A 19,111-nucleotide genomic window follows, 5' to 3' on the forward strand; every position below is an offset into this window, starting at 1 on the left:
ACCACTTTCACTCTCATTCTCATGCCATTGCTGTGTACACAGATGGCTCTAAGTCTTCTGATGGCGTAGGATTCGCAGCAGTGTTTCCGGACAGCGTCGTACGAGGGCATTTACTATCTTTGGCTAGTATTTTCACTGCTGAATTGTATGCCATCCTTGCAGCACTTATCCGTATTGCATCTATGCCTGTGTCATCATTTGTGGTTGTCTCAGACTCCCTTAGTGCTTTACAGGCTATACAGAAATTTGATACACCTCACCCCTTAGTCCTCCGTATCCAACTTTGGCTACGCCGCATCTTTACCAAGCATAAAGATATTGTTTTTTGTTGGGTCCCTGGTCATGTTGACGTACAGGGCAATGAACAGGCAGACACTGCTGCGCGGTCAGCAGTACATGGCCTACCAGTTTCATATAGAGGTATTCCATTTACAGACTATTTTGCTGCAATATCTTCCCACCCGTTGGCAACAACGTTGGTCTACTATGCTCGGCAACAAACTTCAATCTATTAAACCGAGTATAGGTTACTGGCCGTCTTCTTATCACCAGTGTTGAGGTTGGGAGACTACTCTCTCCCGTCTTCGCATTAGCCATACTCGTCTTACTCATGGATATCTCATGGAGAGGCGCCCTGCTCCTCTCTGTGAGAATTGCCAAGCTCCATTATCAGTCAGCCACATTCTGTTGGACTGCCCACTTTATCGACGAGCACGCAGAATTTACCTCCGTCATCGTCTTTGCTCTGCTGCTCTCTCTTTACCTTCCCTTCTCGCTGATGGACCCACCTTACATCCAGACTCTCTCATTGACTTTTTGACAACAACTGACTTACTTCACAAATTCTGATACCTTCAGCCCTTTCTACTTCAATCTCTTGCTACCCTCTTCCCCCGTACTATCCCCTGCCCCGCTGTTTTCTGTAACCTGCTGATCATCCCTCCTCCCTTCTGCCATCCAATACCCTCGCTTCCTTCCCTACCTTGCAGCGCTGTATAGCCCTTGTGGCTTAGCGCTTCTTTTTGATTATAATAATAATCAGTCTCCTATTTTCCTCCTGAAGAAGTAGAAGCTCCTTCAACACTTGAACCTAAGATTCTAAAACACTACAGCAAGCCATGGTGCTCGGTAACACCCCACGCTAATTCCCAGACAACTTAGGACAGGTTACTTTTTCAGCACCTGGGTGTCCTTGCTTTGCCTGCTCTACTTCATAGAGCCTCACCTTCACCACATATGCACTATTTTTTTTTTTTTTACTATTGCCAACTTTGACTGCTTGTTGGCTCATAAATTCACCCTTCACACTACCTCATTTTGTCACCAGCTCCTGTCAGCCTTGCAGCCCTTTAAGGTCTATGCATTTTTGAAAATATAAGCAGAATGTTTCCACTAAATTTATAAAGCTATCCTTAAATGATTACAATATTATTTATGCCTAATCCTAATGTTAAAGTATCTTATTGCTATATATTTTACTTTAAAGCATAATTGTGTAAAGGAGGATGCCATGGTTTTTAGAATATGCATGGCAACAGGATTCTGCACTAGAGGTCACAATGCTGAAAGGTGTACAGTAATTGGTCTTTATCAGGTTCAAAATATATGAAGCAATGGAATGTTTTCTCCTTTGCTTTGTTAATGCCTTCACACTGGATCCTTGCCTGGTATTTATATTTTGAAACATTATTGTTGCTTCTGCTTGTTGGTAGTTTTTAGTTTAATCAAGACAATTATTTTCATTGAAAAGCGAGTGGGACGTAAAGCTATTAATACTGAGAATCTAATTGATCACCAATTGCTCAAAAGTGTATTAGTCATGTAATTTTTGTGAATTGTATGAGGAATGTCACTGTGAAGATATTGTACCTAATACTATTAGCAGCAGGATGAATAAGTAAATCTTTTTTCAACAAGTAAATGAATTGCTTAACCCTTAAATGGTCCAAACGTATATATACGTTTTTTCAACATCTGAAAGTATGTAAAAAAATGTAGATCTTCTTTTTTGTTTTACATTTGAAAACGTGTAAAAAAACTTTTATTTTTTTTTTATTATCACACTGGCCGATTCCCACCAAGGCAGGGTGGCCCAAAAAAGAAAAACTTTCACCATCATTCACTCCATCACTGTCTTGCCAGAAGGGTGCTTTACACTAGTTTTTAAACTGCAACATTAACACCCCTCCTTTAGAGTGCAGGCTCTGTACTTCGAATCTCCAGGACTCAAGTCCGGCCTGCTGGTTTCCCTGAACCCCTTCATAAATGTTACTTTGCTCACACATGCCTCCTGGAAGTCCAAGCCCCTCGCACACAAAACATCCTTTACCCCCTCCCTCCAACCTTTCCTAGGCCGACCCCTACCCCGCCTTCCTTCCACTACAGACTGATACACTCTTGAAGTCATTCTATTTCGCTCCATTCTCTCTACATGTCCGAACCACCTCAACAACCCTTCCTCAGCCCTTTGGACAACAGTTTTGGTAATCCCGCACCTCCTCCTAACTTCCAAACTATGAATTCTCTGCATTATATTCACACCACACATTGCCCTCAGACATGACATCTCCACTGCCTCCAGCCTTCTCCTCACTGCAACATTCATCACCCATGCTTCACACCCATATAAGAGCGTTGGTAAAACTATACTCTCATACATTCCCCTCTTTGCCTCCAAGGACAAAGTTCTTTGTCTCCACAGACTCCTAAGTGCACCACTCACCCTTTTCCCCTCATCAATTCTATGATTCACCTCATCTTTCATAGACCCATCCGCTGACACGTCCACTCCCAAATATCTGAATACATTCACCTCCTCCATACTCTCTCCCTCCAATCTGATATCCAATCTTTCATCACCTAATCTTTTTATCCTCATAACCTTACTCTTTCCTGTATTCACTTTCAATTTTCTTCTTTTGCACACCCTACCAAATTCATCCACCAATCTCTGCAACTTTTCAGAATCTCCCAAGAGCACAGTGTCATCAGCAAAGAGCAACTGTGACAACTCCCACTTTGTGTGATTCTTTATCTTTTAACTCCATGCCTCCTGCCAAGACCCTCGCACTTACTTCTCTTACAACCCCATCTATAAATATATTAAACAACCACGGTGACATCACACATCCTTGTCTAAGGCCTACTTTTACTGGGAAATAATTTCCCTCTTTCCTACATACTCTAACTTGAGCCTCACTATCCTCGTAAAAACTCTTCACTGCTTTCAGTAACCTACCTCCTACACCATACACCTGCAACATCTGCCACATTGCCCCCCTATCCACCCTGTCATACGCCTTTTCCAAATCCATAAATGCCACAAAGACCTCTTTAGCCTTATCTAAATACTGTTCACTTACATATTTCACTGTAAACACCTGGTCCACACACCCCCTACCTTTCCTAAAGCCTCCTTGTTCATCTGCTATCCTATTCTCCATCTTACTCTTAATTCTTTCAATAATAACTCTACCATACACTTTGCCAGGTATACTCAACAGACTTATCCCCCTATAATTTTTGCACTCTCTTTTGTTCCCTTTGCCTTTATACAAAGGAACTATGCATGCTCTCTGCCAATCCCTAGGTACCTTACCCTCTTCCATACATTTATTAAATAATTGCACCAACCACTCCAAAACTATATCCCCACCTGCTTTTAACATTTCTATCTTTATCCCATCAATCCCGGCTGCCTTACCCCCTTTCATTTTACCTACTGCCTCACGAACTTCCCCCACACTCACAACTGGCTCTTCCTCACTCCTACAAGATGTTGTTCCTCCTTGCTTTATACACGAAATCACAGCTTCCCTATCTTCATCAACATTTAACAATTCCTCAAAATATTCTCTCCATCTTCCCAATACCTTTAACTCTCCATTTAATAACTCTCCTCTCCTATTTTTAACTGACAAATCCATTTGTTCTCTAGGCTTTCTTAACTTGTTAATCTCACTCCAAAACTTTTTCTTATTTTCAACAAAATTTGTTGATAACATCTCACCCACTCCCTCATTTGCTCTCTTTTTACATTGCTTTACCACTCTCTTAACCTCTCTCTTTTTCTCCATATACTCTTCCCTCCTTGCATCACTTCTACTTTGTAAAAACTTCTCATATGCTAACTTTTTCTCCCTTACTACTCTCTTCACATCATTCCACCAATCGCTCCTCTTCCCTCCCGCACCCACTTTCCTGTAACCACAAACTTCTGCTGAACACTCTAACACTACATTTTTAAACCTACTCCATACCTCTTCGACCCCATTGCCTATGCTCTCATTAGCCCATCTATCCTCCAGTAGCTGTTTATATCTTACCCTAACTGCCTCCTCTTTTAGTTTACAAACCTTCACCTCTCTCTTCCCTGATGCTTCTATTCTCCTTGTATCCCATCTACCTTTTACTCTCAGTGTAGCTACAACTAGAAAGTGATCTGATATATCTGTGGCCCCTCTATAAACATGTACATCCTGAAGTCTACTCAACAGTCTTTTATCTACCAATACATAATCCAACAAACTACTGTCATTTTGCCCTACATCATATCTTGTATACTTACTTATCCTCTTTTTCTTAAAATATGTATTACCTATAACTAAACCCCTTTCTATACAAAGTTCAATCAAAGGGCTCCCATTATCATTTACACCTGGCACCCCAAACTTACCTACCACACCCTCTCTAAAAGTTTCTCCTACTTTAGCATTCAGGTCCCCTACCACAATTACTCTCTCACTTGGTTCAAAGGCTCCTATACATTCACTTAACATCTCCCAAAATCTCTCTCTCTCCTCTGCATTCCTCTCTTCTCCAGGTGCATACACGCTTATTATGACCCACTTCTCGCATCCAACCATTACTTTAATCCACATAATTCTTGAATTTACACTTTCATATTCTCTTTTCTCCTTCCATAACTGATCATTCAACATTACTGCTACCCCTTCCTTTGCTCTAACTCTCTCAGATACTCCAGATTTAATCCCATTTATTTCCCCCTACCGAAACTCCCCTACCCCCTTCAGCTTTGTTTCGCTTAGGGCCAGGACATCCAACTTCTTTTCATTCATAACATCAGCAATCATCTGTTTCTTGTCATCCGCACTACATCCACGCACATTTAAGCATCCCAGTTTTATAAAGTTTTTCTTCTCTTTTTTAGTAAATGTCTACAGGAGAAGGGGTTACTAGCCCATTGCTCCCGGCATTTTAGTCGCCTCATACGACACGCATGGCTCACGGAGGAAAGATTCTTTTCCACTTCCCCATGGACAATAGAAGAAATAAAGAGGGACAAGAGCTATTTAGAAAAAGGAGAAAAACCTAGATGTATGTATATATATATGCATGTGCATGTCTGTGAAGTGTGACCAAAGTGTAAGTAGGAGTAGCAAGATATCCCTGTTATCTAGCGTGTTTATGAGACAGAAAAAGAAACCAGCAATCCTACCATCATGCAAAACAGTTACAGGTTTCTGTTTCACAGTCATCTGGCAGGACGGTAGTACTTCCCTGGGTGGTTGCTTTTATCTACATTTTTTTTTTGTTATATTTGAAAATGTGTAAAAAAATTAGATCTACTTTTGTAGCAATATGAATTTGAACGTCGATCTGTTTGGACCGTTTAAGGGTTAAATGCTTGTTAAGTAGCTATCATGTGCATGCTTCAAGAAACAAAAACAAAGTGGTTCATGATTACCTTGGCAGACAGTCAAGTGGAGTACAATGTGAACATATTGTTTCATTCTATGGAACAATGCTCTCCAGACTGAGGGACTGACCACCTCAAAACTTTAAGGGTGATGGACTGATTACATCGTCTTCAAGTATCTTCTGCTTCTATCAACTTTTCTGTACTCGACTGAAGAAGCCTACTGTGTAGGCGAAACGTTTCAAAATAAAGATACCTAACTGCTGCATATGTGTCTTACCTAACATGGAGTACAATGTGTTGGACATGTTGAATATTGAGTGACATGATTAGTTTACTCTTGCATATGAGCAAAAAACCGAACGTTTCCATTACTTTGAGTGCAGTTTCAATCTATTTTTAAGTCTTGAAACCAATGAAAATCATCTCTCTCTCTCTCTCTAGTATATCTTCTGTTTTATAAAAAAAGAACAAGAAACCGAAAATACAACCACAAAAACCATATGAAAATACACTGCAAAGTTGCTGTCTTAAACCAAAATGTTATATTTTTTCTCTCATTATGCACCATGTGTGCAGGATTTTTTTGTATGGTGCACACCACATACTCATTCTCTCATCTAGGTCCAAATTTACTGCTCACAGCTTATGGGTGAGCTGAGCTCATGGCGTAGTGATCTCGGACCCGTAGTACTATGGCACGGATAATGATAGTTAAGGATCACACAGCACTTAGGAAGGGGAGGCACTCAGGTTTGATCTGAGAAAGGGAAAGGTAGGCCCTGGTCCTTCTGGTGGTTTGGGCACTAAACTTGTAGAATCCTCTGCACATTCTATAGTTCAGAAATTTCTAGTCTTCTCCAGATTTTTACCCGTTTCTATTTGTCAGTTTTGACTTGGTACTTTAGATGGTAATATTAAGAACATAAGAAAGAAGGAACACTGCAACAGGCCTACTGACCCATGCAGAGCAGGTCCATGTTCTCCCCTCAGATTAGACCAATGACCCACCCCCCGGATTATTCCAATGACCCATCCAGTCTGGTCATCCTCACTCAAGGATGGGGCACTGTACCAGACCCAGCAGCACAAGCTAGTCAGGTCCAACTCTCACCCACCCACACCCACTCATGTATTTATCTAACCTATTTTTAAAACTACACAATGTTTTAGCCTGAATAACTGTTCTCGGGAGTTTGTTCCACTCATCCACAACTCTATTACCAAACCAATACTTTCCTATATCCTTCCTGAATCTGAATTTTTCCAACTTGAAACCATTGCTGCGAGTCCTGTCTTGGCTGGAAATTTTCAGCACACTATTTACATCCCCTTTATTTATTCCTGTTTTCCATTTATACACCTCGATCATATCCCCCCTAATTCTACGCCTTTCAAGAGAGTGCAGATTCAGGGCCTTCAGTCTATCCTCATAGGGAAGATTTCTGATACATGGGATCATCTTTGTCATCCTCCTTTGTACTTTTTCCAGAGCATTTATATCCATTCTGTAATACGGTGACCAGAACTGAGCAGCATAGTCTAAATGAGGCCTAACCAAGGATATATAGAGTTGAAGAACAACCTGAGGACTTCTATTATTTATACTTCTAGATATGAAGCCAAGAATTCTGTTAGCTTTATTGCGAACACTAATGCACTGTTGTCTTGGTTTTAGGTTACTGCTAACCAGAACTCCTAAATCCTTTTCACAATCGGTAGTATTAATATCTACATTATTTAGTTTATATGTGGCATGGTTATTTAACTGTCCAACATTTAGAACTTTGCATTTGTCAATATTAAACTGCATCTGCCACTTCTCCGGCCATTGCGTCAGTCTATTCAAATAATCCTGGAGTGCTCTAATGTCCTCATTAGAATGAATTGGACGGCCTATTTTGGTGTCATCAGCAAATTTGCTTATGTCGCTATTTATTCCCTCATCTATGTCATTTATGTAAATTGTGAACAACAACGGGCCCAACAGTGACCCCTGAGGAACACCGCTTGTGACGTGCCCCCATTCTGGTTTCTCCCCATTTATGCACTCTATCTGCTGTCTATTTGTCAGCCATGCCTCTACCCAGGAAAAAATTTCTCCTCCTATTCCGTGTGCCTTAAGTTTCCTCAATAGCCTCTGGTGTGGAACTCTATCGAAAGCCTTACTGAAGTCCATATACACAATATCATATTCATTACCATGATCTACCTCCTCAAACACCTTAGTGAAAAAAGTTAGTAAATTCGTAAGACAGGAACGCCCCTTTGTAAAACCGTGTTGAGAATCATTAATCAATCTGTGCCTGTCAAGAAGGCTACGAATTGCTTCGGCAATTATTGATTCCATAAATTTTCCCACTATGGAGGTAAGGCTTATTGGTCTATAGTTCGAAGCCAAGGACCTGTCACCTGCCTTGTAAATAGGTATTACATTTGCCATTTTCCACTTATCAGGCACTATGCCAGTTTGTAGTGATATGTTAAAAAGATTAGCCAAAGATATGCTAAGTTCCTCTTTACATTCCTTTAACACCCTTGCAAACAGTTCATCAGGACCTGGGGATTTGTTAGGTTTTAGTTTCTCTATTTGTCTGAGAACCATGTCACTAGTTACCGCAATCATACATAGTTTATTATCATCCTGTTCTACATAATCTATTATTTCAGGAATATCGCTAGTATTTTCCTGGGTGAAAACTGAGAGGAAGTAGGTATTTAGAATTTCACACATATCCTTATCACTGTCAGTGATCTGACCAGAGTTACTCTTAAGTGGGCCAATCTTGTCCCTAATCTTACTTCTGTATACCTGAAAGAACCCTTTTGGGTTAGTCTTTGAATCCCTTGTGACCTTAGCCTCATAATCTCTTTTTGCTTTTCTTATTCCTTTCTTTATTTCTCTCTTTAATTAAATATATTGATTTCTTAACTGCCCATCCCCTCTTTTGATACACCTATATATGCCTCTCTTTTGACTTTTGATGAGATGTTTTAATCTATTGTTCATCCATTTGGGATCATTTTTGTTCTAATTTCCCTACTCAGAACAAAAGTTGTCTGGGCGGCTAGAACTATTCTCTGAAAAACGTCATATTGGCAACCAAGATCACCTACGTGACCCATAGTTAGGAAATCCCAATTTAGCCCACCCAAGTAATTTTTCAGTCCCATGAAGTCGGCCAAGCGAAAATCTGGGACAGAGATTTGATTGCAGTTATCTGGGTTATTCCATGATATATTGAAACTAAGTGATTTGTGATCACTTTCCCCAAGCTCATCATTAACCTCAAGATTATTAATTAGTGAATCTTTGTTGGCAAGAACCAAGTCAAGCAGATTGTTTCCTCTAGTTGGTTCTGTCACAACCTGTTCTAAAAAGCAATCCTGAACCGTATCAAGAAAGTCACTAGACTCAAGATTTCCTGTCATATTGTTCCAATCAATTTGTCCAAAGTTAAAATCTCCCATTATCACAACATTTTCATATCTAGATGCCTTATGAATTTTGTCCCATAACAGCTTACTGCACTCCCTATCAAGGTTTGGGGGCCTATAAATCACACCCAAAATTAATTTGTCACGACCCTTGAGAAACTGAAGCCAAACCGATTCTGTGTTCGATGATTCTAATCATATATCATGTCTAAGACAACAATTTAAATTTTCTCTGACATACATCGCCACACCACCACCCTTCCTGTTGACCCTATCAGTGTGGAATAGTTTATAACCCTGTATGTTGCATTCAGAAGGCATTTCTCTATCTTTCAGGTTGAACCAGGTCTCTGTTATACCAATAATATCTATATTACCTACACTTGCAAGTAATTTTAGCTCATCTATCTTATTTCTTAGACTCCTACTATTTGTATAGTAAACCTTAAGGGAGCTAGTCACTCGTTGCCCTCTAGTATCTTTCTTTGTTTGTTGATCAATTGATTTGCCATTACTAGCAACTTTATTTTGAATATTGTCTTTTAAACATATCCCTGAGGTATCCCGGTAATAACTGCTGTTTTTAACCCTAATGTTTTTAACCCTGATTGTTTCCCACAAACACCCATACCTCTATAATCTATCAGTTTAAATTCCTAGACAAGTCATCAATTACCCTCTCAATTGAATTGGCTAATGCAACCACTCCATCCCCAGAGAGATGAACCCCATCCCTTGCATATATATCACTTTTGCCAAAGAAAAGGTCCCAGCTATCAAGTTGCAAGTTCCTTGCAGTACCTGTCTAGCCAGTGATTTATACCAATTGCCCTAGACATCCATTCATTGCCCACTCCCATTCTAGGCAAGATGCTACATATGACTGGGATCCCTCCCTTAGACCTAACTACTTCTATGGCTGACCTGTACTTATCCAGCAGCTCCTCTCTCCTGCCCTTCCCAATGTCATTACCCCTAGCACTAAGACAGATAATGGGCTTGTTCCCATTACCTGCCATAATATTATCCAACCTGCTGACTATGTCGCCAACACCAGCTCCAGGAAGACACACACTCTGTCTGACCTTTCTGTCTGTTACAAAATGCACGGTCCATATATCTTACCTGAGAATCGCCTACTATTAAAATATTCTTACCTTGATTAGCAGGGGAATCGGTGGTACCTTCAACCTCACTAACCACTGAAGTACACTTGTCTTGAGAGAACAGAGAATCGATTCCCTACCTTCACATCTTCTCTATTAACTCTCCTCATCTTCCTTCTTCCTGAACTGTGAACCACTTGCCACTTAAAGCGGCTGCCACCATCACTGCTGGTGACCATTCCTACCTTACCAGCTAAATCCTTCTCACACTCACTCCCAAACTCATCTATGCAAAGCTTCAGCTTCCTATTTTCCTCCTGAAGAAGTAGAATCTCCTTCTTCAACACATGAACCTGGAATTCTAAAGCACTACAACAAGCCATGGTATGGGTAACAGCCCACGCTAACCCCCAAGAGCTTAGCGGTATGACCGCACTTGACCACTGACCTCAGCGTACTGACCACTGACCTCAGCTGGCCTAAATTGCTAATAAGCTGTCTTAATGCTGCAGTGTATTTGGGTACAGGTACACAGTATAATTTTTTTTTTTTTAACATTTTGACTGTCTCCCACTGAGACAGGGTGACCCAAAAAAGAAACTTTCACCATCACTCAAACACAATCACTGTCTTTGCAGAGGCACTTAGATATGACAGGTTTAGATGCCACGCCAAACGGCTAATATCCCAAACCCCTCCTTTAAATTGCAGGCATAGTACTTCCCACCTCCAGGACTTGAGTCCAGCTAACCAGTTTCCCTGAATCCCTTCACAAAATATTACCCTGCTCTCACACTAACAGCTCGTTGGGTCCCAAAAATATATTCATCATACATTCACTCCTTTCTAACACTCACATATGCCTGCTGCATGTCCAAGCCCCTTGCACACAAAACCTCATGGAGGATGTAAACATAAAAACAAATTTTTGGTTGTAATTTAAAATGTCTGTATTGGCAAATCACCATAAAAGAGGACCCTCCTGTAACTGTTATCTACAAACTTTTATGGACAGCTATTGTCCTGCACTGCCATAGGGTCCTCATTATGGACAGCTGTTGTCCTGCACTTAACCCTTTTACTGTCGCAACCCCCAATCCTGAGGTGTCTCCTGGTGTCGCAAAATATTTGAAAAAAAAATTACCTTCTCTTATGAAATGATAGAGAAGCTTTTCCCGATGGTAATGACACCAAAAGTACGAAATTTGGTGGAAAACTTACGGAGTTAGGCTCTCGCGAAGTTAGTGACCTCAGCGATATTTACGAATTAGTGATTTTGCCCACTTTGAGCCCTATTTTCGGCTAATTCCATTGTTCCAGTCGACCAAACTCATAGCTATTTCTTTAGAACTTCATTTGTTCTATCGATTGAGTACAAGAAACTGCCCATTTACCGATTTCAATTACCCAATAAAGTGGTCAGAAATTCGCAATTTGGCCAATTTCATGCAAACTAAAAAATATGCCAATTACTGGCTCTAAAATAACATTTTCTTTGTTAACCCTTTCAGGGTCCGTCCCGTAGATCTACGTCTTTACGTTCAGGGTCCAAACCGTAGATCTACGCCATGAGCTCAGCTCATTCTGATAAACTGTGAGTGGTACATTTGGGCCTAGATATGAGAGAATACATCTATGTGGTATGTGTGCACCACATAAAACAGATCCTGCAGCACACTGTATATAATGAGAGAAAAAAATGAATTCATGATTTTTCGATTAAAACAGCAACTTTGCAGTGTTTTTTCGTATGTTTTTTATAGTTGTATTTGCGATTTCTTGGTCTCATTTGATAGAATGGACGACATATTACAGAAATAGAGATGATTTTGATTGGTTTTAGCACTGGAAATGGCTTGAAACTGAGCTCAAAGTAGCAGAAATGTTAAATTTTTGCCGATATTCAAGAGTAAACACACGACCTCACACGTCTAATACACGTCAGCTGGTGGGTCTAATATACATTCACAAATATGGTGATGATATTTATACAATTATTACAGTATTGCATAACAGTAAATCTTCTATTTTTTGGTGTGAATAAAAATTCATTATGTGAATAAAAAATCAAAATGGAATTTATTTGTAAAGCCTCAAAACATAACTAATGAACAGAGGAAATGTTAGTTTAGTGCCAGGAATGCCTACATTGTTCATTCTGGACCCTATTTTGAAATTGGAATATTTTGAACTTTGTGTTAAATTGGCCAAATTAACAATTTCCGATCACTTTATTTTGTAGTTGAAACAGTTGACTTGGCGATTTCTTGTGCTCAATCGATAGAATAGAAGTAATACTAGTGAAATAGCTAAGAATTTGATTGACTGGAATAATGTAATTGGCCTAAAATGGGAGTCAAAGTCGGCAAAATCGCCGATTCGTAAATATCGCTGACACATCAAAATTCGCGAGAGCATAATTTCGTCAATTTTCCACCAAATTTCGTACTTTTTGTTTTATTACCTTCACAAAAAGATTCTCTACGATTTCATAAGAAAAAATAACAAATTTTTTTTTGAAAATTCTTGGACACTGGTGCGTGACTCCAGATTTGGGCCTTGGACCCTGAAAGGGTTAATCAGTCACGTCTCCAGGCCCCTCTGATATTACTCTTGCTTTCTATATTGAATTTTTATTCAGACAAAAAATAGGTTATTTACCGTTACGCAGACTACAGTGATATTGTAATAATTGTATAAAGAACATCATCCCATTCATGACTGCATATTAGAATGGCTAGTTGGACATTTATTGGACAATGTTGTCATTTGTTTAAGAGTAAACATCTGCAAAAATCAAACATTTCCCCTACTTTGAGCTCCATTTCAAGGTCCTTTTCATAGTAAAACCAATCAAAATCATCTCTATTTCTGTAATATGTTTTACATTCTATCAAACAAGCCCAAGAAAACGAGAATAAACCATAAATACTATACGAAAATACACCTCAAGGTCGGCGCTTTAATCCAAAAACACAGTCGGAGTTTTTTTTTTCTCGTGCACTGCATGCTGCAGGATTTCTTTTTTTTTATATATATAATGTACACTGACCACGCAAGACCCATTCTGTCACATGTGGGCCTACCAGCTTTCTCCCGCTTGATTTGAAGCGCTAGAATTTTTTGAGTATATATACGTCAAACAGGGTGGCTCATAAGACATATATATATGACCGAAACAGTCAAAGGGTTAAACAGGAGTCTCATTTTCTCTTGCTACCCAATTTAGGTAATAGTACATCTCCCACCACCACCAACACACACACACACACACACACACACACACACACACACACACACACACACACACACACACACACACACACACACACACACACACACACACACACACACACACACACACACACACACACTCACACTCACACTCACACTCACACTCACACTCACACTCACACTCACACTCTCTCTCTCTCTCTCTCTCTCTCTCTCTCTCTCTCTCTCTCTCTCTCTCTCTCTCTCTCTCTCTTGTTCCTCATCCTCATATCCGACATAGACAAGGATGTCAGCCACAGCACCGTGTCTTCCTTTGCAGATGACACCCGAATCTGCATGACAGTGTCTTCCATTGCAGACACTGCAAAGCTCCAGGCGGACATCAACCAAATCTTTCAGTGGGCTGCAGAAAACAATATGAAGTTCAACGATGAGAAATTTCAATTACTCAGATATGATAAACATGAGGAAATTAAATCTTCATCAGAGTACAAAACAAATTCTGGCCACAAAATAGAGCGAAACACCAACATCAAAGACCTGGGAGTGATCATGTCGGAGGATCTCACCTTCAAGGACCATAACATTGTATCAATCGCATCTGCTAGAAAAATGACAGGATGGATAATGAGAACCTTCAAAACTAGGGAGGTCAAGCCCATGATGACACTCTTCAGGTCACTTGTTCTATCTAGGCTAGAATATTGCTGCACACTAACGGCACCTTTCAAGGCAGGTGAAATTGCCGACCTAGAAAATGTACAGAGAACTTTCACGGCGCGCATAACGGAGATAAAACGCCTTGATTATTGGGAGCGCTTGAGGTTCCTAAACCTGTATTCCCTGGAACGCAGGAGGGAGAGATACATGATTATATACACCTGGAAAATCCTAGAGGGACTAGTACCGAACTTGCACACGAAAATCACTCGCTACGAAAGCGGAAGACTTGGCAGACGATGCACCATCCCCCCAATGAAAAGCAGGGGTGTCACTAGCACGTTAAGAGACCATACAATAAGTGTCAGGGGCCCAAGACTGTTCAACTGCCTCCCAGCACACATAAGGGGGATTACCAACAGATCCCTGGCAGTCTTCAAGCTGGCACTGGACAAGCACCTAAAGTCAGTTCCTGATCAGCCGGGCTGTGGCTCGTACGTTGGTTTGCGTGCAGCCAGCAGCAACAGCCTGGTTGATCAGGCTCTGATCCACCAGGAGGCCTGGTCACAGACCGGGCCGCGGGGGCGTTGACCCCCGGAACTCTCTCCAGGTAAACACACACACACACACACACACACACACACACACACACACACACACACACATTCACACTCACATTCACACTCACATTCACACTCACATTCACACTCACATTCACACTCACACTCACATTCTCACTCACACGCTCTCACACACTCACACTCTCTCTGAGCACAACACTTTTTCTCCTTGCTGAGGCAACACACTCAGCTTGACGATCATCGGCAGCTGGGCCCGACGACATTCATATTCATATGCTACAACATTTACATCAGTCAGCCCTTGCAGTCCTATTACGCCTTTTCAGTCTTATTTGGTCACAAGGAGTTCTTCCACAGCTGTGGAAATCTGCCATTGTTCTCCCTTTCCACAAACCAGGCACTACGGGACATGAAGCCTCCCATTATCGTCCCATTGCTCTTACCAGTGCAGTTTACAAAGTGATGGAACGCCTGGTAAATAGATGTTTAGTGTGGTATTTAGTGACACACAAGAGTCTCTCCACTCGTCAATATGGCTTTTGTAAGGGACGTTCTACCATAGACCCCTTACTACGCTTGGATACGTATGTTCGTAATGCCTTTGCGAATAACCACTCAATTATTGCCATATTTTTTGATCTTGAGAAGGCATATGACACAACTTGGAGGTATAATATGTTGGCCCAAGCCCACTCCTTAGGCCTCCAAGGCAATCTACCATCCTTCCTTAAGAACTTTTTAACTGACAGGCATTTCCGTGTTCAGGTTAATAATGTGCTCTCCCCGGACTTTATCCAAGCTGAAGGTGTCTCCTAGGGATGTGTTCTGAGCACAACACTTTTTCTCCTTGCTATAAATGATTTGGCCTCTAGTCTTCCATCAAATATTTGGTCATCACTCTATGTTGATGACTTCGCTATTGCCTGTGCAGGCGCTGACTGTCACCTCATTAGTTTCTCTCCAGCATGCGGTCAACTGTGTTTCCAATTGGGCCACCACACATGGGTTTAAATTTTCCAGTACCAAAACTCGCCGAATTACTTTCACTAGAAGCTCTGTCATCTCCAATCATCCTTTGTACCTCTATGGCTCCCGTATCCCTGAACGTGATAGTCAGGTTTCTGGGCCTCCTCTTTGACTGTAGGTTATCCTGGAAACCTCACATTACCTCTCTGAAGGCAACTTGTCACAACCGGCTGAACCTTCTTAAAACCCTTGCTCATCTTTCATGGGGAGCTGATTGTCGAACTCTCCTTCGCCTACATTCCACCCTCATTTTATCGAAACTTGATTATGGTGACCAGATCTATTCAGCGGCCTCTCCTGCTACTCTCTCTAGCCTTAACCCCATTCATCACCAAGGATTACGTTTATGCCTTGGTGCTTTTCGCTCTTCCCCTGTTGAGAGCCTCTATGCAGAAGCGTATGTTCCATCCTTGTCTGATCGCCGTGATGCCCATTGCCTTCGCTACTATGTATGCTCTCACGATCTCCACAGTCCTTCCATTTATAGAATGGTCACCGATATTAGTAGACATTCTTTATTTGTTCGCCGCCCTTCTGCTCCATCCCTTTTCTCTTCGCCTACATTCGCTCATCTTCCCTTCAGTTACCACCTTTATATGTTCATGTAGCATCTCGCTTTTCCCTACTCCCCTGGGAAGTTCCAGCTGTTCGGGTCTGTTCTTTCTCACTCCCTTGCTTGAAAGCCCAACTGCCTACGGTGACTTCCCGCTCTCTTTTTCTTGACCACTTCCACTTTCATTCTCGTGCCATCGCTGTGTACACAGATGGCTCTAAGTCTTCTGACGGCGTCAGATTCGCAGCAGTTTCCGGACAGCATCGTGCGAGGGCATTTACTATCTTCGGCTAGCATTTTACTGCTGAATTGTATGCCATTCTTGCAGCACTTATTTGTATTGCATCTATGCCTGTGTCATCATTTGTGGTTGTCTCAGACTCCCTTAGTGCTCTACAGGCTATACAGAAATTTGATACACCTCACCCCCTAGTTCTCCATATCCAACTCTGGCTACGCCGTATCTCTACCAAGCATAAAGATATTGTTTTTTTGTTGGGTCCCTGGTCATGTCGACGTACAGGGCAATGAACAGGCAGACACTGCTGTGCGGTCAGCAGTACATGACCTACCAATTTCATATACAGGTGTTCCATTTCCAGACTATTTTGCTGTAATAGCTACCCACCTTCACACCCGTTGGCAACAACGTTGGCCAACTTTACTCGGTAACAAACTTCATTCCATTAAACCGAGCATAGGTTACTGGCCGTCTTCTTGTCATCAGTGCCGAGGTTGGGAGACTACTCTCTCCCGCCTTCGCATTGGCCACACTCGTCTTACTCATGGGTATCTCATGGAGAGGCACCCTGTTCCTCTCTGTGAGCAGTGTCAAGTTCCAGTATCGATTAGCCACATTGTGTTAGACTGCCCCCTCTATCAACGAGCACGCAGAATTTACCTCTAACGTCGTCTCCACTCTCCTACTCTCTCTTTACCTTCCCTTCTTGCTGATGGACCCTCCTTTAATCCTGACTCTCTCATTGACTTCTTGACAATGACTGATTTACTCCACAAACTCTGATGATATCTTTTGCACTCCCCTCAGCCCTTTCTACATCAATCTCTTGCTGTACTCTACCCTTTCACCATCCACTGCCCCGCTGTTCTCCATAACCTATTACTCGTCCATCTCCTTTTTGCCACCTGAAACCCTCGCTTCCTTCCTGCCCTACAGCACTGTATAGCCCTTGTGGTTTAGTGCTTCTTTTTGATTATAATAATCTTTCTCTCTCTCTCTCTCTCTGTGACACACACACACACACACACACACACACACACACACACACACACACACACACACACACACACACACACACACACACACACACACACACACACACACTCACACACTCACTCACACTCTCTCACACTCACTCACACTCTCTCACACTCACTCACTCACACTCACACACTCACACTCTCTCACACTCACACACTCTCACACTCTCTCACACACACACACACTCTTTTCTACTCGAAATGCTGGTCCTTCTTGCACTATGCAGCACTGAGCCAAAATGGCCTAGAACTTTTAATAAATTTAGCATGTCAATTTCCTTTAATATGTACTGTAAATATAGGGATTTTTGAATCCCTGGTGATGGAAAAACCATAAAGGAGTTGCATGACTTGCTTGTGTTATGTATATACATATTTGGAGTCAAATTTTTTTTAATGAATTTTGCATTATGGATATCCTACATATTCTTTTCTTGAACACATTAATATATTCGAAAGGAATTTTATAAAAATTTGTTGTAAGAGGGCAAAGATTTTTTTTAAATCTAAAATTCTTGATTGCAAGCCCTGGTATTGTGACATTTTATTCTTTAATTTTTAACTATTTTCTTTGTAACAGACTAGCAAGAGGCGTCGGGGCATCATCAAGAACAGGCCGGTGGTTGTCAAGGGTCACCGACCAAAGACTAAGTTGACATAGGGCTGGAAGTTATTTAGGCTGTAGTTGATTGGTAAAAATCCTTCTTTTTCATCACCTTTAACACTTTTTGTTACTAGTTCCTCTCTTGTCCATTTCACTTAACTCATTATGTGTGGGTGTGAATTTAGATGTGTGAATGAATATGGTGTGTACTTCCATGATGCTTCGAAAGATGACATTTGCAGAAAATAGTAAAAGGAAAAAAAATTCAGATGGTTGAGGAGTCGAGTTGTGTGGATTGGATCTTAATTCACTAAAATGGTTCATGCGGTACTTATTAAAAAATCTTATTCAAGCAACAAGGCTTCCAGATATTTCTAGCTAAATGAAAGCTGAGGAATTTACTGGTAGCAAATACTGTGAAGCCAGCCCATGCCTTAGCTTTGCTGTGAAATAAATCATGCTAAAGCATTTGGATAATTTCACAGGTTTTTATATCATGCCTATTTTTGCCTTCATGTTATGGAAATTGACCAGTACCTTTATTAACTTTGGCCTGATGGCAGCATGTTCTTTATCCTGGCTTTTAAAACTTGTCACTTGTATTTATATACTTTTGTAGAAACATGTAATAAAGTGAAATAGAAACTCTTTATGCTACCTAGGTCATAGGTTATATAGGTATTGGTATGAATGATCATGAAGTGAACTATACATCCACCAGGATCTATTTCTTGATTTCAGTGTCTCGTGTGTTTTATACTTTGTCATAATTATGTTTACATGTAAATTGAATCATGGGGATTGTTCTTTCACAACACTAAATGGCTACAATAATTTATATTCAGATTTTTTAGTGGAAAATGACAATTTAATGGAAGTTTAGTTTTTTTTTTTTTTTTTTAAGAATGGAAAATTAATATTTTTGCATAATACACTTGGTTTGTAATTTACTAAGTTTGCTGTACATTT

The 19,111-nt window shown here is 40.9% G+C and overlaps 1 protein-coding gene across 2 annotated transcripts in view; it reads left to right on the plus strand.

Annotated features, from left to right (window-relative positions):
- Stt3B (catalytic subunit 3B of the oligosaccharyltransferase complex) overlaps window positions 1–18,406 on the plus strand; it is a 103,898-nt gene extending 85,492 nt beyond the window's left edge. Inside the window, exon 15 of one of the 2 annotated variants that reach the window (XM_053785195.2) lies at window positions 18,119–18,406. In XM_053785195.2, coding sequence (XP_053641170.2) covers window positions 18,119–18,199 — 81 coding nt within the window. In that variant the 3' untranslated portion in view covers window positions 18,200–18,406. The remainder of the gene's footprint in view (window positions 1–18,118) is intronic. The other variant, XM_070094282.1, reaches the window with a different exon arrangement.
- The last annotated feature ends 705 nt before the right edge of the window (window positions 18,407–19,111 follow it).

Source organism: Cherax quadricarinatus, chromosome 45 (assembly GCF_038502225.1).
Source record: "Cherax quadricarinatus isolate ZL_2023a chromosome 45, ASM3850222v1, whole genome shotgun sequence".
Lineage (NCBI taxonomy): Eukaryota > Metazoa > Arthropoda > Malacostraca > Decapoda > Parastacidae > Cherax > Cherax quadricarinatus.